Source organism: Penicillium solitum (assembly GCF_028829755.1).
Source record: "Penicillium solitum strain IBT 25940 chromosome Unknown utg000008l_segment0_segment0, whole genome shotgun sequence".
NCBI classification, from domain to species: domain Eukaryota; kingdom Fungi; phylum Ascomycota; class Eurotiomycetes; order Eurotiales; family Aspergillaceae; genus Penicillium; species Penicillium solitum.
Window position 1 is genome coordinate 1,099,317 of NW_027072127.1, and position 26,704 is coordinate 1,126,020.

At 47.2% G+C, this 26,704-nt stretch overlaps 10 protein-coding genes across 10 annotated transcripts; 6 read left to right on the forward strand and 4 right to left on the reverse strand.

The window, feature by feature from the left end:
- Nucleotides 1-111: 111 nt before the first annotated feature.
- On the forward strand, nt 112-2,299 carry N7455_009691 (Hsp70 family protein; the record flags this gene model as incomplete). The annotated part of the gene is made up of 7 exons (XM_040956435.2): nt 112-257; nt 319-931; nt 993-1,059; nt 1,133-1,506; nt 1,568-1,677; nt 1,734-2,001; nt 2,063-2,299. 7 exons carry the CDS (start codon nt 112-114, stop codon nt 2,297-2,299), a joined length of 1,815 nt encoding a protein of 604 aa, XP_040813220.2.
- A 1,367-nt stretch (nt 2,300-3,666) lies between these two features.
- On the reverse strand, nt 3,667-5,107 carry N7455_009692 (uncharacterized protein; the record flags this gene model as incomplete). Its single annotated transcript, XM_040956472.2, has 2 exons — nt 3,667-4,217; nt 4,276-5,107. The coding sequence occupies 2 exons, from the start codon at nt 5,105-5,107 to the stop codon at nt 3,667-3,669; spliced, it is 1,383 nt and encodes a 460-aa protein (XP_040813120.2).
- A 750-nt stretch (nt 5,108-5,857) lies between these two features.
- On the forward strand, nt 5,858-7,243 carry N7455_009693 (Hsp70 family protein; the record flags this gene model as incomplete). The annotated part of the gene is made up of 4 exons (XM_065606267.1): nt 5,858-5,976; nt 6,034-6,646; nt 6,724-6,790; nt 6,867-7,243. The coding sequence occupies 4 exons, from the start codon at nt 5,858-5,860 to the stop codon at nt 7,241-7,243; spliced, it is 1,176 nt and encodes a 391-aa protein (XP_065460230.1).
- A 2,165-nt stretch (nt 7,244-9,408) lies between these two features.
- Nucleotides 9,409-10,068, forward strand: N7455_009694 (uncharacterized protein; the record flags this gene model as incomplete). Its single annotated transcript, XM_040956489.2, has 1 exon — nt 9,409-10,068. The coding sequence occupies one exon, from the start codon at nt 9,409-9,411 to the stop codon at nt 10,066-10,068; it is 660 nt and encodes a 219-aa protein (XP_040813087.2).
- A 549-nt stretch (nt 10,069-10,617) lies between these two features.
- Nucleotides 10,618-11,342, forward strand: N7455_009695 (uncharacterized protein; the record flags this gene model as incomplete). The annotated part of the gene is made up of 2 exons (XM_065606268.1): nt 10,618-10,661; nt 10,724-11,342. The coding sequence occupies 2 exons, from the start codon at nt 10,618-10,620 to the stop codon at nt 11,340-11,342; spliced, it is 663 nt and encodes a 220-aa protein (XP_065460231.1).
- Nucleotides 11,343-11,929: 587 nt separating this feature from the next.
- N7455_009696 (uncharacterized protein) lies at nt 11,930-12,480 on the reverse strand (the record flags this gene model as incomplete). The annotated part of the gene is made up of 3 exons (XM_065606269.1): nt 11,930-11,997; nt 12,137-12,314; nt 12,370-12,480. The coding sequence occupies 3 exons, from the start codon at nt 12,478-12,480 to the stop codon at nt 11,930-11,932; spliced, it is 357 nt and encodes a 118-aa protein (XP_065460232.1).
- Nucleotides 12,481-15,378: 2,898 nt separating this feature from the next.
- Nucleotides 15,379-16,262, forward strand: N7455_009697 (anticodon-binding domain-containing protein; the record flags this gene model as incomplete). Its single annotated transcript, XM_040956337.2, has 3 exons — nt 15,379-15,509; nt 15,581-16,091; nt 16,149-16,262. The coding sequence occupies 3 exons, from the start codon at nt 15,379-15,381 to the stop codon at nt 16,260-16,262; spliced, it is 756 nt and encodes a 251-aa protein (XP_040813108.2).
- Nucleotides 16,263-16,899: 637 nt separating this feature from the next.
- On the reverse strand, nt 16,900-19,815 carry N7455_009698 (uncharacterized protein; the record flags this gene model as incomplete). The annotated part of the gene is made up of 1 exon (XM_040956506.2): nt 16,900-19,815. The coding sequence occupies one exon, from the start codon at nt 19,813-19,815 to the stop codon at nt 16,900-16,902; it is 2,916 nt and encodes a 971-aa protein (XP_040813154.2).
- A 365-nt stretch (nt 19,816-20,180) lies between these two features.
- Nucleotides 20,181-21,640, reverse strand: N7455_009699 (uncharacterized protein; the record flags this gene model as incomplete). Its single annotated transcript, XM_065606270.1, has 6 exons — nt 20,181-20,511; nt 20,569-20,634; nt 20,695-20,772; nt 20,831-21,053; nt 21,104-21,183; nt 21,252-21,640. 6 exons carry the CDS (start codon nt 21,638-21,640, stop codon nt 20,181-20,183), a joined length of 1,167 nt encoding a protein of 388 aa, XP_065460233.1.
- Nucleotides 21,641-24,365: 2,725 nt separating this feature from the next.
- On the forward strand, nt 24,366-25,169 carry N7455_009700 (mRNA splicing protein SMD1). Its single transcript, XM_040956466.2, has 3 exons — nt 24,366-24,487; nt 24,588-24,637; nt 24,747-25,169. The coding sequence occupies exons 1-3, from the start codon at nt 24,474-24,476 to the stop codon at nt 25,058-25,060; spliced, it is 378 nt and encodes a 125-aa protein (XP_040813097.1). The 5' UTR covers nt 24,366-24,473; the 3' UTR covers nt 25,061-25,169.
- Nucleotides 25,170-26,704: the final 1,535 nt, after the last annotated feature.

Consider the following 26,704-nt stretch of genomic DNA (forward strand, 5'->3'; position numbering starts at 1 on the left):
TATGTAGACAAACTCTGCCCACCGAAGACCTCAGGAGCTACGTCCATCTTTCCCATAACATTTCGTTCAACATCAGTTCTTGGAGCGATCCGAAGCATACAAAGAGTCACCATGAGTGTCAATAAGATGAATTTCGAAGATCATGGCTGGGACGAGGATGGCGGCAGCTATTCAGACAGCAGTGATCCCGATCTCGACGGCCTGAACCTTATGGAGAAATACGATGTTCTTGTTATCGGCATTGACTTTGGAACTACGTATGTCCCCAATTTTCCTCTTGCGCACGTATGACTGACCATATTTGTTCGTGGGCTTCAGATTTTCCGGAATCGCATACGCAACGGAGAGCGAGTTCCTCGCAAAGAACATTAGTGTGATTAGCGAATGGCCAGGCTGCGGCCGTGATGAGGGTAAAGCCCCGACTGAGCTCTTGTATGAACATGAAGAGAGCTGGTGGGGTTATGATCTCCCTGACGTGGGCGATCCAATCCGCTGGTTTAAGCTTCTCCTCCTGAACAATGAGGATCTCCAAGAAGGTGTCAAGTCGTCCGCGTTCTACCTTGCAGCAAAAGAAAAGGTTCGGAGGGAGGGCCGGAAGCCGGTGGATCTGGTCGCTGACTACCTACGGTTCCAATGGAAGCATGCACTGGAAGTGATTGAAAAATCTCGTGGAGACCAGTTTCTACCTTCCTTGAGGTTTCACATTGTGATCACGGTACCCGCAATTTGGAAGGGATACGCCAGACAAAACATGCAGGAGGCAGCGGAAAAGGCAGGAATTATGGCACCTCGAGATATCGGCAAGACCAGGCTCAGCTTTGTCCTTGAACCGGAGGCGGCTGCGATGGCAACTCTCACTGATCCGGAACACCAGAGTTTGGTCAAACCCGGCAAGACGTGGCTTATCTTGGATGCAGGGGGTGGAACGGTTGTAAGTACTTACGCTTATAACATCATAGTTGACCTCCAGGCGGCTGACATGAGTCTCACAGGATCTCATCAGCTACAAAATTACATCGACGGACCCAATCACAATGGATGAGGCCGTTGAGGGAACAGGTGAGCTGCCTTACATGTATCTAGAGGACTTGACACTCCATTCATAACGACTATTGACACGGACATACTCTAGGGGCCCTATGTGGGGGTGTATTGATTGACGAATGCTTCCAGCAGTTGTGCAAGAATCGCCTCGGCCGACGCTGGTCGCATCTCAGTCCCAATGGAATCAAAGAGATTATGGGCGACAAGTGGGAAAAGAACTACAAGCGCGAGTTTGTTCCAAAGCAAAGCAAAGAGGAATATCCCGTTCCCATTCCCGCCGAGGCTTACAAGGGCGGTGACAAGGTGTCAGACGATTTATCACGACTCCCCCATATAAAGAACGGAAGGATCCAGTTCCGAGAACAGGACCTTATGGAAGCTTTTGCGGAGTCATTCGCCCGCATTGATGAACTGGTTGATGAGCAAATCAGTAAGTCTAAACAGAGAGGTCTCACTCTCCAGGTGAGTCGGCAAACGCATGTCTATTTCCTCCAAACAGGGCCATTCAACTCATTTCCTTCAGGGAATTATCCTCGTCGGTGGGCTAGGGTCAAGCCCATATCTCCATCGGCATCTAAAGGAGAGGTACTCGAAGGCCCGACTGACCGTCATCAAATCAACGGGAATGAAGCCGTAAGTCAACGTAACCTAGAGAGTTACTAGGCCTTCGACCTGACAATATGATACAGACGAACAGCAATTTGCCGCGGAGCAGTCTACAAAGGCTTTGCTCAAGACCAAAGCATGGGCCCAGAAGACGATGATGACGACGACTTTAGACCTCAACGTGTCGCTCCCATTAGCGTGACATCAACCATTTCTCGCTACAGCCTTGGGATGCCGCACTATATAAGATTCGATCCCTCGGTACATAGCAAGTCCGATCCAAATTACAAGTGGCATGCCGAAGAAGGAGCCTTTGTAATCGATAACCAAGTCACATGGTATATTCGCAAGGTATCAGATGAACCCCATCGGCCACTTGAAGCATCATCAACTCACACTTGTCACAATATAGGGAGAGAATGTATCCAAGATCGACCCTGTGCGAAATTCCTGGACGCGCCTCTTGAAAAAGACTTTCTCAGGAAGCTTCACCGAGAGACTGGTTCAATGCGACAGCAGTAATCCTCCTCCTTGCGAGGACGACACCGTGAAGCCCTTGTGCGAACTGAAGGTTGCCATAGATGTGGATATGTCTAAGCTCGAAGACTTTACTAGCGCCGATGGGAAGAAGCAGAACAAGAGACTATAATATGATGTAGAGATGGTCCCTTCTGGGGCTTCGATGGAATTCAATTTCTACATTGACGGTATCAAGCAGGCTTCTCACAACATCAAAGCCGAATATAAATAGGTAGTTACTCATTTAACTTGGACACAGGAGGGGTACGAGGACAAATGCGAGGTGTTAAGTCAATTCTTTTGTATCTTTCTCTTGTTATATCCTATTGTACTAATGAGCTTACTCGAATCGATTTTCTATTATCAAGTTGAGGATTGACATCTATCGAAGGCCTCAAAGATAATGTATATCTAACAATATACATATCAGACTTTTGAACGGTCCAATACCGCTATAGTAGAAGGCGCCAGTTAGTAATTTCGATGCAGAGAACCTTCGAGGCAAACTGGGCTGTAATTTACCGTCAAGACGAAGTATCGAGGTAATACATTAAACAGTACTTGTATTCAGTACCGAAACAGCACCCCTTTCTTCTTTCTTTTTTTTTTCTTCTCAAATTTGCATGGACAGGGGATACATATGCAGCATATCCAAGGTTGAATATATTGAGGGGTAAAGAAACTCTGAAGAGTCTAGATTGTAGTAGATTGTATACGCCAGATGCTTCCCATAGGCGGAGTCAAGATGCTTGGCATGGGCTCCACTATAGTCCGTGAGGCTGAGTGAACGGCGACCTTGACGTTGCATGGTAAAGGTCCCCGAAAAGGATCATCCAACTTGCTATGGTCTATGGTGCCAACAAGGATATTCAGCAAGGTTCGTGTGGCTTGCTTACAGGGGTTTGAATCCCCCTCGGCAGATTCAATAATACATATTGAGCCATTTACGTACGTAGCGGAGTAGCCGCCAATTTATATTTAATCCATCAGTCCCGGAGGTCAGCTGCAGCTGAATAGTCAAGATTCTGGTGAACAATATACAATATAACACTGTATTAAGAACCCCCCCCCCCCCCCCCCCCCCCCAAAAGCCCAGAACCAAGCACTCAGTATAGACCAGGTGGCGCTTGGGCCTATCCCTTGTGCCCTTTTAATAGAAATTGTTAATGGTCCAGACCCTTTATCACATATAGCGCAGATCCTCATGAACAGGCGTGTGTAATATGTGCAGTACACGCAAATGGGTATCTAGCTAGGTATTTGACTTCCTACTAGGTTAGAGGCGGTGGATCTTCCGGGGTTTATGACAACAATTAGGGCTTTGGATCTCGGATCCCTCAGAAGTATAAATGATCCCAGCACAAGTACAGTGGTACGACATTATGACAAATACTGTCAATGAAGCAAGCAGGCTGGATAAAGACAGCGAAAAACGATGGTCACTGATTCTAGATAAATCCGAGCTATGGGTAATCTAAACTGCAAATCAGGCGCCACCTAGGACTTTGGCCGCAATTTGTCGAAGACTTTCTTCCTGAAAGACTGGGAGCCGCTACTATCCTGGCGAGGGGTGTTGATTTCCACCTCCATCTTGACCTGCGCATATTGGTCAAGGAAGTCATCTCCTGAAGACTTCCCTCGTTTCATAAGGGCGGGGGCTAGGACTAGCTTTATCTCATATATCTGCCCGTGGTGTCTTTTTTGAATTGTGGTGTGCACCTCCTTATCAAACTGGCAGGGCAGTTTCTCGGGGAACTCCCAACTCCATATCGCGACTTGCTGGCTCAACACTAGGTCGAGTTCCAAACTTTCGTTCAAAAGCTTCACCAGTGGATCATAGAGAGTCCGCTTATCACGGCAGACAATGGGCTCTAGTAATCCAACTAGCTTCTGCGCCTTGGCCGAAACAAAATTATGCTGGCTGTCACGGGTCTTGTGCGTATTCTCATTCAATCTCTCAAGCACCATGTTGGTCGTATCGGCCCTCCACGTTATTTGCTTTCGTTCTACTTCTGTTTCTTCGTCAGACAAAGCCTCCTGCGACGGCTCTGGGTAGATTGTTAGTTATCGGATCATAGGGGGGCTCTCGCTTCGGGTAGGAAATACTTATCAAATCACGGAGGGTTCTCAGTGCACTCCTTATATCTGGAGGCGCCCAAAAGAATTTATCAAACACCTCCTCATATAAAAAGGTCCATAGAAAAGGACGGAGAATTTTGGGACGAGCTGAAGGGGATTCTATGTAGGTGGCCAGGGTATCCTCGGATGCGTAAGGATATCTTTTGAACAAAGAATATGAATTTTTCAGATTGGGATGATCACTTGGATGAACCTCCCCAAACTGTTCAGCAAAGGTGCGGATACTCAACCGCAGACGCTTGGCTCGTAAAGTGATCGCTGCATCTTCAAGCTGATGACGAACTTGGTTAGGGTTTATTGCGCTTCCCAGTTTGTCGTTGGCATCATTCAACAAGCCAATAAACTTTTGAACGTCTTGCTGCCTTTGCTGCAGCTTAAGATGTGTTCGATTATGCGCCTCTCTCTCCTTTGCCAATCCCTCTTCGGACTCTGAGAATCTTGCTTGCCAGGCGATTGTCTCGGAGGAGAAGGTCCGTTCGGCAGCCTCGAGGCGATTTGCCTTCTCACGCTCGGCCAGAAGCTCGTCTCTTTGCTGGAGGTATTTTTGGTGCCAGTTCTCGACCTCATTGGTATGGTCGGGGGCACTGAGCATTGGAGTCCCAACCCGGCTTCCGTGCTCCCGTGGGTCTGGATTTATCTGCGGCAACTTCACAGAGGGACTCGGGATGGGCAAGAGTGATGGACTGCCGCGGGCGCTTCTGCTGGTTTCATGAATAGGAAGGTTCTGATCGGCAGCCCTTGTGACTGTCCTTGGGGGGAGCCTGGGGCTCCGCTCTACAACTTCTGGTTCCTGCTCCATTGTGATCGTGATGCTTTGCGCCGACACCGAATTCGATAAAGAATTCCAAGTAAATAAAGCGTGCACTTGAATTTTCTTTTTTCTCAATTAACCACTAGGTTGACTTGGGATCCTAGGGGAGGGGTAGGTTTTGTTATGTTGGCGCTGATGCTAGTTTTTCCGAGTTTAACCTGGGGTCGAGGCTCTCAATCTGACCTTGCTGTATATAAAAACGGGCTACCCCGTCCTGCATGCCGTCTGCAGTAGCATAGCGCTAGTGATTTTCATACGAGTGGTCAAGTAAAGTTGGGCTGTAATGGGCGACGTGATTCGTGGATTGTAACATTCAGCCTCACGACGTGGCAATCACCTGGGCGCTTCAGAAAAGTGAAAGGATTAACTTATCTGCAGTCATCTTTGTGTCACGGGCCTTTTCAACGGAGGGGTAAGATTGACAGGGGCGTATAACCTAGACAGCCCAGAAACATTGGGATAAGCAAACAGCCCTAAGCGAAACAAAATGCTGCGTGTGACTTCATGCATTGGTATTTCCACGGACTTCTCGAATCATGATACGGCATGCAGGGCTTCGGCGAGCGTGAAGCGAATGGCTGAGGTGGCCGAGAATAGTGGGAGATTAATTATTAACTCGGTACACCCGCACCAACAGGCACGATAGAAACACCTGAATGTTCTTGCCATCTTATCCCTGCCGTGAAATCGAGGTTACCAACGTTGGACCGCCAAAATGTTGAGAAACGGGGCAAATACATGAAGAAATCCTCTGAAGTGTCCACTTCTAAGAGGGAAAAGTACCTCGGTTGGATGAGCAAGGACAGACAGGCGGCCATGCATAACTGCTTGATCATTGGTATTGATTTTGGAACAACGTGGGTCCCACGCCCAAACCTCAGCTGAATGTTCCGATGCTGATAATCGGTTGATAGGTTCTCCGGTGTATCGTGGGTAACCGTGGCCCGCTTCAACAAGGACGATATCAACGTTATCACCAATTGGCCCGGGACCAGCAAGGACGAAGCAAAGGTTCCAACGCGGCTAAGCTACGAGAACGGGGCTAAAGAGCCTTTATGGGGGTTTCAAGTCGACAACACTGAACAAGCGTTACAATGGTTCAAGCTCCTTTTGTTAAAAGAGGAGGACATGTGGAAAGACCTTCGGGAGTCAGACCAGCTTGTCAAAGCTAGAAAGCTGCTGCGCGATTGGGGTAAAACTGCCGAGGATTGCATTGCAGACTATCTCCGCGCACTTTGGAAACATACTCTTAAGATGATTCGCAAGGGCCACGCAGATTACCTGATTGAATCTCTGCAGTTCCATGTAGTTCTCACCGTGCCCGCTATCTGGAAAGATTATGCACGTACTGCCATGCAAGATGCCGCCAAAAGGGCCGGCATTCTCAACGATCGCAGCGCCGGCGAGACAACCTTGATCCTTGCACCCGAGCCCGAGGCAGCCGGATTGACAGCACTGCTTGAATATGGGGCCGCTATTAGCCCAGGCGAGGTGTACGTAATTTGTGATACCGGGGGTGGAACTGTGGTAAGTGGCCTTTGGTTCTGTGGCGGCATGAGTGGTATATAACGCGGTGTCAACTAATCTTTTGGTGGTTTCAATAGGATGTGATCACCTACAAAGTTGAGGACACTCAGCCTCTCGCGTTGGGCGAGGCTGTCGAAGGCGATGGTGAGCCAATGCTATTCTCTACTCATTCTGGCACAGGTAAAGATACGTCAGTTGCCAACATACTTACAATGTACAGGCGCTCTTTGTGGTGGGATATTCATTGACGAAGATTTCATAACAAAATGCTCAAAGCGTATTGGTCGCAAGTGGTCTCACTTCAGTGAAGCACACAAAAACGCCATCCTGGAAGATGAATGGGAAGTCAACATTAAGTCACAATTCTCTCTAGAAGACCCCAGCGCTAAATGGCTCCTATCTATTGAGAATGGTCCATTATCGGGTGCAGACTTGGATGATACATCCCGCATGCCTCACATCAAGAGAGGCATTATACACTTTTCAAGGAAAGTCTATTTCAATCAGCCCACTACTTATCCTCCACTGACTTCAGGTTCAGCTCTGACATTAGGGAGGTCTTTGACGCCAGAGCTACTCCTGAACTTCTCAAACTAGTGGGCACGCAAATAGACAAAGCTCAAGCCAAAGGCCTTAGTGTGACGGTAAGCAATGTCTCGTTTCTATAAGGTTTGAAGTACTCACTCCATATAAGGGAATTGTTCTTGTCGGAGGCCTCGGCTGTAGCGACTATCTATCTGAATCCCTTGTGGCCAAATATGACAGCCAAGGTATCGGTATTTATCGCTCCGAAAACAAAGACCAAGTGTAAGTCTTCTTGTTATGATGGATTTTGCTACAGTATACTTATCTAAAATCTTTCTGAAAAGGCGTTCCGCTATCTGCCGTGGGGCCATTCTCAAAGGTCTTATAGCTGCTCCAATCTACGATTATATACCGAACGCTCCTCGTATCCTTTCAACTATCTCCAGAACATCTCTGGGCATACCGATGATGTGCGATTTCGAGGAAGGAGTTCATCGCAAAAAGAATAGGTTTTTCAATGAGGTCGAAGGCTGTTACAAAGTGGGTGGTGTGATGCATTGGTATATTAAAAAGGTATGTTGCCACCTACTATATTCTCATTTTAGTAACTATCATTCTAATGCAGTTGGACAGGGGAAGGAGGTTAAAACAGATCGTCCGATCAGGAAGGATTTGTATAGGTCATGGAGCATGGAAGACCACCTACCATCTTGCTTAGGTTTTAGTATTTTTCAGTGCGAGAAGGAACACCCGCCTAAGTACAAGACTCACCTTGTGACGCTGCATTCTACCATTGAGTTCCAGCTTGGGCATTATGGGTACAGTGCCTTGGAAGTACATACAGCTTCCAATGGTCGAAGGTTCAAGAAACTCTCCTACACACTTGAGATGGTGCCATCCGGTGCCTCTACGGAGATTTCAGTGTGGATCGAAGGCCAAAGGCTAGGATCAAAGTATATATCGATTCAATTTAACTAGCGGTATCACCCTTGTGATATCATATGTGAATAGAGCAGTGCAGCCGCATAAAAACCTTTCAAGGTTGGGATTTCTCAAAGCACCGAAAGTAGAAGATATGACCTGGACATTTCCTATAACACATCGTAGAATCCTACGATGGAATGAATTCTCGGTACCTAACCTGTGAGGGTTACAAAAAAAGATATCATGGTAAGAGCGGGTTTGAATACCCTAAATTTTCACTATGTGTAACATCATGGTATTCGACAGTATCTTAAACTGGAGTATAATATATATACTGCCGTATATAGAATTGAATGATACAGTACCCTAAAAATTGGTGATTCTACTGTAAGGTCTAAGATCAATGGTAGGTCGCCCGGCTGGCATAGTATACAAATGAAGAAAATCAATTAACCAACTAGTATATGCTTCAGGCAGTATAAACCAATAATAATTAAGTCAAAGGTAGAGGTAGTCGCCTGTACACGGAGAGCCGCATCATTATGGCGTATAAGCATTTATGCGCAAAATCTCCGACGTCCGACGACGGTAGATTTATTTACCCTAAATCGCTGTCTTATATTGTTGTTTTACGAACCCATGTAAATTGCCGATCGCCCTATATAAATAAACGACTAAAAATAAAATGTCCTGGGCACTTCCAGGTGTCGTAGTTCGATCTGAGGATAGATCTGTCAAACTAGCCAGAGTGCCTGTGAGACTGCCAGTGGTGAGCCTATCCAAACAGATTCTGCATGGGAAGCGTTCCAGGGCAGAGCGCATGAGTCCGGGGATTATCTCGTTCTGGAGCTGCTCCCCTGCATGAGTGAGGCCTCGGGCGGACAATGGTGGGGGGGGGGGGGGGGGGGGTTTGAAATGGTTCATTTGTTGAAGGATCTCCTGGGAGTCCTAAAATCTAAGTCGCATACCGTATCGAGGACTTAAATGAGCTCCGAAGTTTTGATAAAGAATTATTTGTCTTATATCCTTTACTAGGAGTATGATGATAAACCAAATACATTGAATTTATTAATCTCAGCATACATCTAGTAAAAACTCAATTGAAAGAGGTTAGAAATTCAATTGATTTCACGTGTAGCTGCAAGTAGCGTGCCTACATAGTCACAGCCTTGCCGTCAACCCCACCAGATTTCTACTTCTGTAAACCACCACTTGCATCGAAATTTCGCATATCAACAGAATCCATCGATTCTTTGTTTAATTTATCTAATTACGATCAAAGTAAGTGGTTTCTATATACCCATTAACTAACAATGGATACCGGTGCTAGTCGTGATCCATCCAAATCCTTCCTCCCTCCGGTCGAAGGTACTGGTCAAAAGAGAAGGCACTCGTCCCTGAATGACCAAGTCGAAGCAGAAACCCCATCCGAGGTCTCGGCCAAAGAGGCATACCGGGACATTGGGTCAATTAAACGGGCGAAGCCCTTGGCTGTTAGCAAGAACGGCCGGAACCGACAGACATTCTTGCCTTTCGACCAAATCGAGAACACTGATCAAACGGCCAAGGCCCCTCAGAGGGCAAGCCAAAAACAATCCGTCCTCGACGGTTTCTTTTCCAGAAGCCAGGACCTCGTCCCAAGAGCTCCATCCCCGACCACGACCGGTCGAAGTGCAGAGATCCCGTTTGACAAGAGCGATAAGGGTCCTGGACAAGGCGGCGACGATGGTTGGGAATCAGATTGGGTATCTGACGTTAATGAAAAAGACGATTACTCCCATGTAGTCGTTGATGACGACGAAGTCATTGGTGATGACAATGACCTCCCTGGACCTGAAGGGGAGGACTGTTCTGTCAGCAGTATCCCCAATGAGACCAACGTTGAGACATCTGCAGCGGAAACGCCGGATATCAACGGTCAACCTTTTAAGACGATCCGAGAGATCGTCGAATTCCTCAAAAAAATGGGCTAATGAGACTGAGTTTATGACTTTGAGAGACAAGCCTATAACCCGCGGGTTCTGGACCTTAATTAGGCACATCAGTGTCGACTTTATTATAGGTCTTTGGGCTCCAGCAATCCATGGGAGAAAGTAGAATTCTGCGTACTTGCAGCATTCGATTCTTCTATCGAACGAGGCCATTTAAAGTTGCTAGAAGCAATCTTTATGTTCCTCTTTGGAACTCTTCTAAAGCCGATTTCGTCAAGCAGAGCACATGGAAGCTCTATGAGCAACTCCAATCCGTGATTAAACCTGCACTACATATAGAAGACCAACTTATCGGTCTAAACAAAGCAGAGCCATTGATTCAAGGCTTTATCAATAAGGGCTACAAAAATAGGTCTAAGTGTAATAACCCGAATTTTGCGGTTACTACCATATCTCACCAAGAAAGAAAAGGAATAGATCCCCTAGCAGAGGGGGAGTTTGTTTCTATAACTGCTCGTATGCTAGCAGATCCTGGTGACCCACTTGGACCTTGTATTTGTTCGAGCTGCTACTATTTCCAAAGGGAGCATCATGGTGACCTACCAGACGAAGCATTTTGCAATCAATACCGTCAGGTAAGGTACTATAAACGGTGGGTTGAGAACCAGCGAAAGCTCAAGCAACCAATCCACTGCAGTGGCAAAGACTGCAGCAAAGTCGAACTCCCTACCCCTACCAAACACACTATATTCCGGATGAACATGTCAAATCCCAGCCAATTCTTTTGCAGGCCATACTGGGAGAAGATCCATCCACATAATCGACCTATACATTCGGAGGCCGTTTGTGGGAACCCTTACTGTGGTGCTCGCATAGGCAACAGGACTGTTGCAGGCCAAATAGTTAAGGCCATGGTGAAGGGTCATTGCTACCCATGTATGACTTACTCAACAAACAAGCGTAAGGAGGCCGAAAATACCAACATGATCGATGAGGCCAATCTGTTCGACGAGTATATCTATGATGAAAAGATAATGCGCCGAACCATGAATAAAATCAAGATCGATATGCTGACTGAAAGGGTCAAGCACCACTGCAGCTCATGTGGGAAAGAGGCAAAGAAACTCATCTGGGAACTACAGAAGAACCGAAATGATGGGAAAAATCCCCTCTATGGCCTTCCCGATAAATGGATGGTGAGTCAACACGGTCTTCTCCTATGTCCTAAATGCAAGAAGAAGGACGATACAGAACTTTCTTCCCTCCTGTCTGTTTTCTCTAACCTCCGGCCGGAAAGCGAGATCCTAACAGAGTAGTGGACGCTCTATGACCCAATTCTGGCTGAAAAGAAGCAAGAACTAGGTATGAGGCCCAAAGGAAGAAGAAATAAGCTACTCTGCTAGCTGCATCAAGGCTCGTTGAACGAGCCGACTAACGCGGGACTAACAAAAGGCCATCCCATAACCTTCCTGAGTGCCTTCGCGCCGATCAATATCCTTTTGGAAGGCTCTCTTTTCATGGGACCATACTCGAAGGTCTGGGAGCAATGTAGTCCACTCGCCTTGGCTCTAGGAAAAAAGATATGTGAAGTGGTGGAGCTTGTGGTCTTGGGGTTTTTGGTTGACGAGCTGTGGGCCGCTTAGGCACTTGTGGTTGACCAGCTGCTTGTGGTTGGCGGGGAGCTTGTGGTTGGTGGGTACATCGAGATATGCAATGACAGGATATCGTATGCTGTTCCTGCATCCTCGGGCATGGAAGGTAGCGTCAAGCCGTTCGCGGGTAGCTTGTGGCCCTGGGGGGTTTTGGTTGATGAGCTGCGGGCCGCTGGCCAGGCACTTGTAGATGCTTGTGGTCGAGGAGGTGCGTATTATAGATCACCGTCTGTGTCGGTGGCCACCATGCGCTATTTCTGCTTATCTTTGCTCTTCGTCTTCAGTGCATCAACTGTATTCTGCACTTCATGCTTGGCCTCTGTTTCGAGGGTGGTACATTCATCCGACTCAAGCGTTTCCTTATCGCCGGCAGGTAGTACACCAGATGCCGGCAACACATTCACCTCACGATTATATGTACCCATAAGAATGATGGCCTGGTCGAGATTTGGACCTACCCCCTGCATGGGTGATGTCTCGATCGGACAGTGGTGGTGGGAGATTGAAATGGTTCAGCTGTTGAAGAATCGCATCTGAGACCTTGAACTCGTTTTGGCACTCCTTTTTGGCGCCTTGCAGCGTCGAGCCGCTGCGCCAGCTCTGTTTCACGTTTTCTTCCGGGGTGCCTTGAGCCCGCTGATGAACATTCGGTCGGCGACGGAGTACATCAGGATATGAAATGATAGGATACCGCATACGGGAAGGTCCTCGCGTCGAGCCGCTTCGCCAGCTCTTTTCCCACGTTTTTCTCCAAGAAGGCCTTGAGCCCGTGGATGAACATTCGATCCGCGAGGGAGTACATCAGGATATGAAATGAGAGAATATCGCATGATGTTCCTATATCTTCGAACATATCGGCAGGTAGTGTCGAGCAATTCCGCCATTTGACCGGCGAGAGGGTATATCAGGATGTGGGATGACAGGATATCGCATGCTGTTCCTGTTCCTGCATCCTCGGGCATATCGGCAGGAACTTCTGGGTTGTCTCGGAATTTTTCTCCAGCTGGTTGTTGAGGGAGGCTTGTTTCCGGTAGAGAGAGTTCCACTGTATAGTCCAGGGTGTATAGATGGTCGATCATCCCCTTGAGTAGCGCCGGCTTCTCGTCCCTAGCTGGTTCTGTTGACCTACTTGATAATCTCTTCCGATAATGTCCCTAACTGTCTGTATCGACTACCGTCTAAACGTTAGAAGAAGGCAACTAAGTAGGATATGAGAAAACCAACCTTAGAGTCTTTATCAATCTTCAAGAAGAGACAAATCTCCTGGGTCACATTCCAACCAGCTGTGGAAGATGGAGAAAGGAGGCGAGGTTGAAAATGCTTGCACTGCAATCTGTGGTTGAAACAGAAAGAGGAAGGAGCCCCCCCCCCCCGAGGTCTCACACACTAATAGGACTGCCGTGACCGTGCGAGTGATATAGTAGGTTTAGTTTAAATGGAAACACTTAAATACCTCCCTTAATCTATCTCGTGGGTAAGGGAAAGCGGCCAGTGTGTACATATATGAGGAATATCAATGGCCACCTGCCCGAGCAGAAAAAAAAATATTGAAAACACAAAACGCATATACTAAAATGCTCCACTGAAATTTTACTGGTAAAGAAAGAATAATCAATGAAGGTATTGCTTCCACTGTAATATCGGTCTAAATACGGCATTCTGACAGAAATCGACGTGTACAGCAATGTATGTAAAATTGACATATATAAAAATCTCTAACTAAATTGACAAAATCTACTGTCTTAACAATCTATACGGGTATCGCTGGTTAAGCGACGTATGTACTTTCGTATAGGGCATATAGAAAGCAGTCCAAATTGCAATATTAAGTTATGATTCCAGGATCCTCGAATTTATATAGTAGAATAGGTGATAGAGGCGTCAAACTATATCAATACCGCTAATCTCGATTATATAGGAGTCCTAAATTCTTAGTATATAATATATTAAATAATACCAAATCCAGTCATCAAACTAAGGGAAGACATGCGACCTTGAGCGCTATACACAGTCATATTATATGTAGACCTATTGCATGGTCCGGGACATAGGGTGACCCCACAAAAGTATTAACACCTTTTCTAAGACCCAATGCTGTTCGGGTAAGATGGCCGAGTTGGTCTAAGGCGCCAGGTTAGTTACCATTTATTCTTGTACTATAGAATTTCCACTAATTGTATCACAGACTTAAGTATCACTCTAGTGTGCTTTCTGGTCTCGAAAGAGGCGTGGGTTCGAAACCCGCTCTTACCATGATATCTTTTTATCTGCCTTTTTGTAACCCTTAGTAAGGCACAGAAGCCAGTTGGATTACTAGAGCCCCTAGTCTGCCGTGATAAGCGGACTCTCTATGATCCACTGGTGAAGCTTTTAAACGACAATCATTTTGCTTCTTAGAATGTTTCAAATTAATTGGATGAACAAAGTCGATTGACCGCTTACTGGTAGCCTTTATTTCTGCGGCCCTTTTTTCCTCATCAAAAGTATCCAATCATGTAGTTTGTGAATGTACAATACTCCAATTCACTTCAACTCTTTGTATATTTATAAACTAGGAGAACTAACATGACATACATACATGGATGATACCACATTGAGATTGTTTGCACTGTGAGGTGAGACCTTTGTTCTTTGTTGAATAGCACTGTTTCTTTGATTGCAGATCTGGCTTGTAATACGGAGTACAAGTTACATTGATACTCAGGTTAACTGTATGTTTTTCAAGATATTAATTTCTCACTTTCCTCGAACTCAAGGGATAATACATACAATCTGTCTCGGCGGTTTTGCTATAGATTATGGGATGGGGATAACTTTGAAGTTGTAAAGCTTGTCGTTCCTTCTATTGACCTACAGTGTACATACTTACTACTACCTACCTTGCGAATATACAATTGGTCTGTAGTGAACCTGTTATTTCCTTTTTGTTTTTTTGTTTTTTTTGTTTTTTTGAAAAGATCTAATAACACGCAAGGTACCACCTGATCAATATGTTCCATAAGTCATTCACCAGTACCTAGGTCACTTAGTGATTGTGATCGATTTTTCTTTCTATGGACTGGAGGGGCAATCTACGATATCAATACATGTTGACTACGTACATGCATACATATGTTAATGGAGTTGGTCGAACCTGTGATGCATATGGTAGAATCTTCCAATCCCATTGTATGAAATATCCTGCTTAAACACCCTATTGATGATAGAATCTCTAGAAGATGTCGTGATTGATGTTGTTTTTATGTAGATCGTTGCCTGAGGCGACGATGAAGTAATCGGATGTTAGCACTAAACCCAAAAGGGCATCCGTGCAACGTCGACCCTGCCATCTAATCGCAAGCCCTCGAGCCCATTGTTCCTCCATAAATATCTGGTTTGGGTGTGGTGCTTGTTTTCTGTTCTCTTTTCTTGGGGTTGTGCCAGTTTGCCTGCTCCAACTGAGCGACGCTCGTTTCTCAATAGAGGACCCGATTGACAGCACCGTCCAGCCCACCCTCGACCAACAATCCGGGGTGCAATAGCTTCTTGCAGGGCAAGCCGATCTCAACTTGTGCTGATCTGCTTCCAATGTCCTGACACCGTCGTATAGGACTCGACTACTGCGCTACACACAGCCAACCGGGACCCTCTCTCATCTGGAGGGGAACAGCCTATCGTGGTTGCCGAGCAGCTCATACGTGGAGGTCAGAGCTATAGGTCTATGGCGGAGAACAAGCGTCAGGCTTCAGTAAAGGGCTCTGCGCAGAAACAATCTGGTAACGCAGCAGGTCCCGGGATGGCGACACCCATAGTGCCCTTGGAGGCAGCGCTGAGCGGGGCGATCGGTGCCCGGTGAGTCTTATCTGTCAACGAAGGTGTAAACATAGTCCCAGGTGCTAACCTATTCCGTTCTCGTGTTTTAGCATTCGTATCACGACCGCGCAGCCAATCCCATCGACTTTCGAAGGTACACTCTTCACAGCGTGCCCGATCACCAACCTCGTCGCCGTCAACACGGCCCCCGCACCTAACCCCGGTGACGCCAAACAGGCGCAGAACGGCGACTACCGTGTGATCCCCATCTCGCGCATCCAGAACTTCCAGCTCCTCGCCCTCGCCCCGCCTTCGAACTCCAGCTCGTCCTCGTTCACAGACGCACAACCCACGATCCAGGCACTCGACACCCGTGCCCTCAGGGCCCGTGAGTCAAAGGCTATCGGCGAAGCGCTTGACCGTGAGGCGCGTCGTGGTAAGGGCGTCACGACTCAGGCCCAGGATCTATTTGATGCTTTCAGCCGCACTATGCCCGCGCGATGGAACGGCCACAACATTATCGTCGCCGATGCTGTGACAATTGCTGCTCCTTACCGCGTTGATGATTGCCGTTCGATCGTGGAGGGTGATACGGCTGCTCTTGCTCGAGTGCGCAAAGTGGTAAGTTTTTTTTTAATTATCAGTCCCAACAAATGGAGTTAACATTGTGGAACCTAGCTCGAGATGGAGCGCAAGAAGATCGAGCTTCGCAATGCCAGTGCTACTATCGGCTCAACCAGCACTTTCTCTCGCCACCCCAGTGTACCTAACGACCAGCGCAAAGGTGGATAATGTGCCCAATCACGCAAATACCGGAAACCCAGTCCTCCAACGAAACTGTGGGTAGGTCTGGCGTCGGGTCGAGCGTCACCAAGACGCTCGATCAACAAAGTTGATAGAAATACCCAAGCGAGAAAAAAAAACGATATTGCAATGGGATAGAGATGATTCGACAGCGGATCCGACGGGACACTGCGCGTTCTTGACTGGGGATGGCCTGCTTTATTGAGAAAATATATGCCGTGGACCAGCTTCCGCGCGTTCTGCTTACCATCAAGTTGGACCGTTTGCGTTGCTGCCAACCTATTTGCCTTGTGTCTTGTTTTGGGCGGGTCAGCGCGCTCAAGTCGAGAATATGAGACAACCCATAGTAACCTAGTCAATTGCTACGACAACACTTTCTTAGGACAATGATATTGCACCCTTCAGCCATCGGTTCTTCTGTAAATGTGTCTTATTTTGACAGCTAGTGACGACTAAGTCCGGACATTGATAGACATGAGAGTAAAACAGAAATAAATAAACACGCTATGGATACTGAATGCAGACATCTAGATGGCTTGCGGGTCAAACGGCTCAAAAAGACGCTCACAAATAATAGAAAAGAAGTATACCATCAATTGTCGTGAGATATTTGTAAGACTTTGGTCTACTCTGCAGCTGGAACTCTCCCAGGAACAACCTCACAGACAGTCCCCACAAAACCTTCCAACCCTGACACGGACGCCGTCCCAGAAACAGAGCTAGAGCCAGGCGCAGATGCTACAGTGGGCCCGGATTGAGACCCAGCAGACACCATGGAGACACCAGGCATAATAAGAACCTGAGACCCAAGTTCCACCCATTCAATAGACGATACCAGCGCAAAAGTAATCTTGACGTCTTCTTTCAGGGCTTCAGCTGAAGAAGCAGCTCCGACAATAGAGGCAGACGAAATGCCAGACATTACCTTGCTGATATCTGTTGCCGAGGGACGGCGGCGAACTGCATCACCTGCGCCGTCCACGGCCTCGTTTGTTGTAGGATTGCTGCTTGATTTCTCACTAGGAGACTGAGGATCGCCGTCAAAGCTGAAGAATTCAGGTTCCGTCGGAGAAGGAGGTTCGGAGGAAACTTCCTCCCCAGTCCCATTTAACGCCATGCAAATGACACGGACAGTAGCTCGGATATTGGCAATGTATGCAATAGCATTACCTCCAAGCAACAGTGGAGGAGAATTTGGAGCGGAGAACTCGGTAGATCGGAAGGTGGCAGTAAAGCCTGTGTGGAAGGGTAGCGCTAATAACGAGGAGACAGACGAGGACGAGGTTTCATTCAAGGACGAGAGTGGGGCGTGGAGGTTTGAGAGAATCATGCCCTTTCGGATCCGACCGAAACGCGGTAGACGGCCATCCTCTGCAACGCCGATCGGTTCGATTCCGATTGTTCCGACTTGGTCTCTAATTAGACGACGGACAGGAAGTCGGAGGTCTCTTACGCTGACAACGCGGATACGTTGCCATCGTGCCTGTGAATCCTTGCCGGACAATGAGTTCTGCGGGAAGGATGCCGGGAAATCTCCCGACGGGCCGGGCCCACTGCGGGACAGTGACCCTCCCGATGGTTGGGGCTCATTGACTTGGTCGATTGGAACGTCCACTAAGATGGGGCCAATGACCATTTCGTCGCCGATGGAAATATTCCCGCGACGGACTAGGCCACAGAGAACCATGCCGCGGTTTTCTTGGCCGCCTTTCTCCGAGTCTAGTGAATAGACTTTGGAGGGAGGGATTGCAAACACTTCGTCCACATCAAAGATATTGGCGGAGCCGTGAGAGGGTATTGGCAGGCCTTTGGGGATGAGAGTTCTTTGAGAGGGTCGCGTGGGAATGGGAAGAGATCGGAGGAAGGCATGGAGTTTTCCAATGCCAGAACCATCCACAGAACTGGTAAGCATGATAGGTACGGTGTGGCCCCATTTCCCATCACCTGCCGCGCACACTTTCTCTACTTGAGTGTTGTCCAGCGTGCTGACTTGTTGAAGGTCAAGTGGTTTGTCGCCTGCAGGCGATGCAGGTAGCATCGCAGGTTGTCGTCCAGCCATCTTAAGCGCAGATAGAACTCTTCCAAGATTGTCCCGTAGTCCGCTGCGGGAAGCAACGTCCAATTTGGTAATGACAATCAACACAGGAGCTTCTAGCTTCAGGCAAAGCTCTAGATATGACAAACACATATCAATTTCTGATTGCTCAGTTCCTGCCTGTTCGCTGGGTGTCTCAGCACCACAATTAGCTGGAATGCAAAGCATCACATAATGTGGAGCCCAGCTGACAAGTCCTCGCAGGGTAGATTTCAAATATCGAACAGAGCCGGGTAGATCGGATACAAAAGCTAAACGACCTCCCTTCGACGCGGCATGGATATCATCCCAGCCGGCGACATTGCCGGAAGCATAGTTGATCACAGCTGGCGGCACCTCATCCGTGTACCCAATCAGTTCCTGGGCAACCGAACTGGTGATGCCCGATGTGATTTCGTGTCGATGCTTGAGCAGACTCAACCTACTTTTTCCTCTTCCATTGTCAAGCGCAGACGAAGTCAATGTACCCAGCAAAGAAGTCTTTCCTGCGGTGCTTGGACCTGCAAGAGAAATGCGAATCTGCTCTGTATGGGAATAATCCTCATCTAAGACCGACATGTTCCCCGCTTCTGGGTGTGGGGCGGTTTTTGTATTGTTCTTAGACTTGATCGGAGAGATATTGTAGAAGTCCAGATCGGGACTAACCAGAGCCTCGGCGACCCAGAGACTTTCGGTGTTGTTTTTTGGTTTGTCGGCAACTGCAGATGGCAAGTCTTCGGCCCACTCACAATTCCCAACCACAACTCGACGAAGGATCTCAACTTTACACCCAAGACTAGCAGCCATAGCCTGTAGATTGGTCACACTCTCATCCAACTCATCTTGCGTGAGGCCTACGAAAGTGCCATCATCGCCGACACCGATCTCATACAAGGCACCTTGGCTCTCTTCAAGACCGGGAAGCAAGCGGGCGGGTTTAGAGGGCACACCCAATTCCAGGGCTGCCTCGGGAAGAACAGGCACCACAAGGTTAGAGGTAGTGGATGAGTGAAAAGGTGACGATTGCTGCAAACGCCACAGGAGCTGGGTAGTCAACCCTTGTAGTCGTTGATGGCGACTCTGGCTAGACTTGGCTTGCATGGGTCTTGGGGTTTGCTCCAGGACTGAAGAGGCAGAGATAGACGTGCTTGACATCGCGCGATGGTTGTGATGGTACGAGCCCGCTATTACATGTCCAGTCGACATAGAGAGATAGGGGCGTCTTGGTCGAAGCAGAAGGTGCAATTTGTACTCAGTGGGACCCTCTTGGGGCTCTGGCTCCAATTTGGATATCCCATAGTTGGATAACAAGTCAGGGTCGGCGCGTAGTGGATTGGTGCTGGAACGCGCGCGGATAGCTAAACCCCGACTACCAGCTGCATTGATTTGGGGAGTCGATGATCCCGAAGTTGACCACGGGGATGACACCCGAGGTGGGTCAGGGTCATAGGTGAAGATGGATGCCATGGGCACTGTTACAATTCAGACTGGCAACAAAGGTATTGGTAATAAGCACAGATATGGAGATAGATAGAGCAGTTCTAAAACTCGAGAAACATAAGGCATTCTTGCAGTAGAATTGAATTGATTCTGTGATGAAGTGCAGTTCAACTGACTCACAAATGGCACGGGCCGAAGCATCACGTGGCCGCTATTTATCCGATGCCAAGAAATTGTATGTACGAGAAGTTCTATTAAGACATCAAGTCTTTGCTTTTCAGAGAATTTTTTTCGACCCCCCGAAAATACATATGCATATTAAAGGAAATCCAGTCCCGCTAGAATTGAGCGCCTTCGCTTTAACTCCGAAATCCAAATTGTACATATGCCGTCTACTCGGCGGATGAGTCCATGCCTGAGCTTTTACACTTGCCCTGCGCAACATGGATGTTGCGTGCTGTCGTACGCGTAAACACCGCACCGCATATTGGGCATTCAGCCTTAGCCACCACTCCTGATTTTTCTCGCTGGTGGCGGAGGAGATTGCTGAATGTTGAGAACTCACGACCATTGCAGCCATGATCCCAGCATTGCGGTCGCGGGCGCAAGCTCAGCACTCGGATTGGGTCAGAATCTGTAGCGGCGGCTGACTCAGGTGAAGAGTAGATCGGCTCCGGGGCGGTCATCGATGGTGGCTGAGAGCTGATGGGGGTATGGTGCGGTCTAATTTTGATTTCCGGTTAGTATACTACATTCCGCGGGCTCATTGACTCAACTCACGGAATGTCCGATGTGTCAGGAAAGTAATAAGAAGGCTGGTTTATCATATAATGGGGGGGACTGCCCCTAAATGTTAGCAAACACATCATTCAATCTTGTACACTTTGAGCGGTTCATTCGACATACGACGCCATGAAATGCTGCTCTGACTGAGAAGGAGTGCCCGAAGCAGATTGAGCGTGATAGGAACGAGCGATGGGTGGGCTGCATTAGAAATGTCAGTCTTTTCGAGGCCAGGTAATCAATCAACTTTCAAGGTTACCTTCGAGGCTGACTATGACGGGAAGGATTGCCGGATGCTGCGAGATAAGACGCCGGTAATTGATGTTCTTGGTGTTGGTATCCAGGCAGCGGCCCATTTATGTGACTAGGATAACCCATTGGATAGCCCGATGAAGGGTATGACGGATGTGAAGATGGAAATGGCTGGCTCATTTGTCCTGGTGGTTGCAAAGGCTGATAAGGTCGGGTTGTCCACGCATATTCTGAAAGCATTAGTAAACGCCTCTTAAAAATATCTGGATGAACCTCGTACGGTGAGAATTATGCTGCATTGGGCCAGCAAAATAAGTGTCTGAAGCTACTGACATGGGGTATGATGAGATGCCAAGACCGCTGTTGAGGGGATGCCCTAGTCAGCACAGAACCTGAGTCGTTTTTCATGGCGATTTAGCTTGACATACCGTGGATCTTCCGACCCAATTTCTTGTTTAATATGAGTTATGTTCCCGATAGAAGATTGCGCTGTTGACTCTGTAGGTGGTGGATAGTTCGAGCCTGGCAGAGTGGGAAGCCGACTCGTGCCGGTATTCGTTGAATGGTGCGAGGGAAGTGGCAGTGCAAATCCTTGTGTTGATTGCGAATCACCTTGTACAGAAGAAATAGAACTCTGAATGTTCTGAATGGGCCAGTGAGAGCCTGATCCAGGAAGAGCGCTTTGTAAAAAGTCAGAAGTTTCCACTGATTGGACTGGAGACGAAAGCCCAACGTTCGATTTCGAGTCTGAGACTGGCAGATTTGATTGGTTCCTGGAAGAAAATGGTTCTTGTGAGCCAGATCCTCTGGGAAACATTAGGAACTATATAGGTCTCCGACCTGTGAGATTGCAAGTACTGTGGTAGGGGGAGGGGCCAAGACGGAGTATAAGGGGAAAAGCGGCACTCAAGGCAGTCAACATACAGTTTGGTATCCCGATCCGAGTATTCCCTCACTATGGTCAAAGGCTTTTTTTGGGGGGGGGGGGGAGGATTTCAATCGGGGTTACAGAACGGGCACGATGAAGTATTTAAAAAACTCATATCCAGCAACGGGCGTTTACTAGTGACCCCCGCAATCGTTTTATGATCTAAAAGGTCCCAGTTGGGTAGCGTTGCTGGCCCACAAGTTCAGAAACCAACACCTACTTCTAGATTTCTTGTGCGCCACTGGTGTGCATCGATCAGTGCCGGGTCTACTAAAACGTACCCTGGTGCCCACCCACTTGTTCACCGTCTCAATTGCATCTATGATAGAAGATTACTGGTTTGAGCCATAAGAAGCCCAGCAAGAAAAGCAAAAAGAAAAAAAAGAAAAAGAAAAAAAGAAATCCCAAGATCTCCAAATGAGGTGGGCCGATTGGAACTATCACGAGCAGAGTCGGACTTTTGACCCCCACAAATGACGGGTAAAACAGAGGATATGCGGGAAGAGGACTCGGAACTGATTGCGACTGGGGCCATCATCTGTACAGTAATGATCCTCCTAAGGGGAGATGGCAATCTTGGCCTGGGTATTGGATCGTTGGATTCTAGCCCCCATTATACAATGGGGGCGGATTGGGGGCCACAACGCTCCCTATAGTCTAGCGCGTGGCTAGATACTCCGAGATTTGACCTTATGCAATTAGAAAAATAAATATAAAATCGAGGAAATACGAAAAAAAAAAAAAAAAAAAGAGGAAAAAAACTGCTCAATAACTTGAAGTCGTGAGTTCCACCATCCCCGGCCCGATGCTTGTCCCCCTATCACTCTTGGCCCCCACAAAAGGCGCCGTTGGAAAAAAAAATAAAGAGTTTATATTATGAACCCCTACCTATTTAGGAGAATTAGAGTTATTAATGGAGACCAATATACAATTTTTATTTTTTTATTTTTATTTTTATTTTTTTTAAAAAAAAAGAACTCAAAAGAAAAATACCAATGTCCCCATCTGGGTAAATGATAGCATTAAATGCCCCTAGGCAAATGCTAAGATTTCAGCCCCAGATAATTCCGCTCTAGTAGGGATGTAGTAAAGCCCGGCTCCCGGTTCCTTATTAGCCCCGAAAGACTTCCATGGTACCGGTACTGTAGTACTATACGAAGTACATATGTAGGTCTTGACTCGAATATCCGAAAATATTGGGGTCCATGACTATTGTAGGCAGCCGTGTATCAATATGGCAAAGCTGTAAGTAATGGTGGATCTTGTCACAGAGAAACACAGCCAAGACAAATTGTAATTTGCGAGGATCATGATATGTTCGACTCTGATTTAGTTGATTTAGCGCCCAAGAATTTGTCACTTTAACCACACTTCGGAATTGAGGGCGCCAAAAAAATCCAATCGCCCCTAGGTTCAGGCACGGTCATGATCGGCTCACTCCACAAGGGATCCGCAGATGTATCAGTTTGATTCAAGACATGTGGTTTCTACTAACTAACTAATGCACGGTTGATCATTTGTGCCTCGTGGCCGATTACGGAGTACGGACAGCGGAAGAGAAAATAAGGCCATATTCCGAACCCTTTTTTTTAAAGCCGGGATAGACGACGATCTTTAGTTTCTTGGATTTGGGACTAACGCTGTTTTATATGTAGTGACAGACTTGGCCAAAAATGGCCCCTTCAATGTCACCCTAAGTTTTCATTGATTCGGTTTCTTTTACCGCATCCTCCGGTATTTGGATGGTCTCATCTACTTTGACAAGGTTGTACTATCCAGTACGCCTTGCTCATGTTCATGTATTATGTGGGTTAAGATGTCACATTAAGGCTGTGACTATTGGATGAAACAGCCAGCTATTCTTATCTTATTCTGCTAGCATAAATTGCAAGTCTATCAAAATGCTGTTGGTCATTTTGCTAACAAGAGATAACGGATTTGAAATCAATCATATACCAAGCCTTGGCATATACATTTGCTGTGTAAGTTCCTGGGATTTCTCTAAAACAAACTGATTAAGAGGTGAAGTGGTGGGGACAGCAAGGGCGGCAGATACGTGTACATGTCACTCGGCCTAAATTCAGGTCAGCAAGCAAGGTTAATTAGGAGAAAATGAATATGGCATTCCCGTTGGTCACACGTTGATCCTATGAGATACAATGCAACGTCAACACACCGCTCACCTGCATATCAACTATGAGTGCATGAAAGCCGTTGAAGCCCATGAGACCTTTCCGGGTACAAGACACTTTTAAAACCCGCTATTTCTGGTCATATTATTACCTGTCAGGAGTGATAAAATGTCCAATTTGCTTATCTAGTCTAGAAAACCCACATTTTTCAACACTTGGACTGGTGGAAGATTGGGTTGAGTTACGAGTATGCCACACACGCTCAGAACTAGTAGGTCGAAGATGAAACAGATGAATCTACTGTGGCAGCATTGTTCTCCATTCTTTCAATTAGACATGTCTAACACAAAGTTTTCTTATTGTATAGAAGGTCGAATATGCGAAGAATGAAATTCCAACCTCAAAGGCAATGTGAAAGTCTAATCACGTGACCGATCTCACCTGATCAGATCTTCTCTGACTCTGGGATCCAACAGCATCATCAAAATCAACGCGTTTTTTTTGGTCCCCACAATCTCTAGCTATCTGCTGGTGTCTTTGACTGTTTATTAAATTAAGACTGTCTGCAGCTTACAGCTTACTGATTCACCATGAAGCTCGTCCGGTATGTGCTCGCCATTATTGTGCGCGGCAATCGCCAGCTCCGCTTGACGCACCAAGCACCCCTCAAACCCACTCATGCTGACATTTAATGACCCTTCTAGCTTTTTGATGAAATGTGCCAATGAGACGGTGACCGTTGAGCTGAAGAATGGTGAGAACTCCCCGCGCAATCCCCGCAAACCCCAACCTAACCTCCCCCGAATATACCAATCCTCGAAATAGGCGAAGGAACTGTGTTCTAACTTTCGTCCATCTTCTAGGCACAATTCTTCACGGCACTATTGTGGCCGTCTCTCCTCAGATGAACACTTCTCTCCGCGCTGTCAAGATGACCCCCAAGGGCCGCGACACTGTTTCTCTCGACACTATCAACATCCGCGGTTCCACGATTCGCTATTACATTCTCCCCGACAGTCTTCCCCTTGATACCCTCCTTGTCGACGATGCACCCAAGCCCAAGAACAAGGCCCGCAAGGAGACAGACCGTGGTCGTGGTGGTGGCCGTGGCGGACCACGAGGCCGTGGAGGACGCGGAGGTCCCCCCCGCGGTCGTGGTCGTGGACGTGGATTCTAGATTTTCTGTTTTCTTCTGAGAGAACAACCCGGCGTTTGTTTCTGTCTTCGAAATTCGGTTTGGTTTTGCATCATATGGGATACAATCTGTTGTTCCTTTTTTTTTTTCTACTACCCAGGCCAGGGGTCCGATTTGGATGGTGGATGACATACTGAAAAAAAGAATTAAGCAATTTTACCGGGGAATTTTTCCCCCCACTCTGAATCTGCGCTCCTGAATATTATATGCTCGGAGTTTTAACGCTCTGACAGAAAAGGTACAACTAGCTGAGCATTAGCTATCAAAAGTACTGGGACCACCCAAGAGAAGGATACATACAAGCTGGCTGTGGTTAGATCCACCTTCTTTCACTTCACCTTCAACGTATGATTCTAGGGCATGTTAGTGTGAGACAACGGCCATATGCCAAGGGAGGCTTTGATGTCTAGAAAGGACACTCAACATGATCTAAGCCACCGCAATGTTGAAACAGATAATCGAAAAACTTCATATTTTTATGAACACGTACGGAGTACATCATAGACATGTTCCAATCTGGCAAAGCTTTAGGCTACGTGCATGTCTTGTAACTCTTGGTGTGTTCTAGCGTCATCCTTTTTTCCCGTTGAACTCTTCCAAGACCCGGTCTCACACATCGCCTCTGTGATTGGCAATCTAGGCCGAGACATGTGCATATCAACAGATCTACGTACTACTCGGGTTCGTATTTCTCACGTTGAAACACCTATATTCAAGGTTTGCTCTTGGAAAAACAATATAATATATTACTCTCCCCACAACTACTTCGCAAACTCAATATCAAAACGGCGCAGATCTAATTAGAGGTAAGATTACGCTGAGACACCACGACTTACCCCATTAGGTAGGTGATATGGGACAGATGAGTTATTGCAGAACCTTATGATCGCTCGTTTTCGCTCTAGTGATCGCCCTCTAGTGATCTGCGTACAAGGCGCGAGGATTTAAGACATGAAAAAAGCCTATCTCGGGTGGAACCAGGGGAGATGCTGCAAGAGAGCTGAAGTGGGGGGAATATATATATTTTTTTTTCAAACGATAATCTGAGACGTGAGTGTCTGCTCAATACTCCTCGAAATAGTCTTTAGCCAATGCTTCTAAATTGTTATGCCACGAGGCAATCCTCCCGTTCTCCCCGCTATCTCCGTTCCTTCCGTGCCTCATGGATCCTCGGAACAGACTGGTGATCCGGAGACCATTAGATGTTTCTATGTTGTAAGGATTGGTTTTTGGGGGGGTATTTTAAAGAATACCGCGACAGGTGCCCGAACAATTTGGATCAATAAGGCTATTACGGTAGTCCTTTTCCAGCTAGAGGGACCAGAGTCTGTTGATCCAGCAATTTAGACCAGGGTTCGGTCGACTGTTTCTGATTAAACGGTTCTCAAGTACAGTTCTGCCAAGATTGTGTTATAGTGGTACATACATAGCTGGTGAGGACCTTCGATTTCAGGGGTTCCCGGGTGCGAATCCTCCCGTGTACATCAAAATGTTACGGTTTTGGTTTCCGAAACCCGTGGAGAAAAGTATTAGGATTGGGAATTATTGTAAGTACTCTACGAAGGAGTACTGTTGACGTATTTTCCTCCACCGTCTGTATACTCCGTACTTTTTACAAGTGCATAC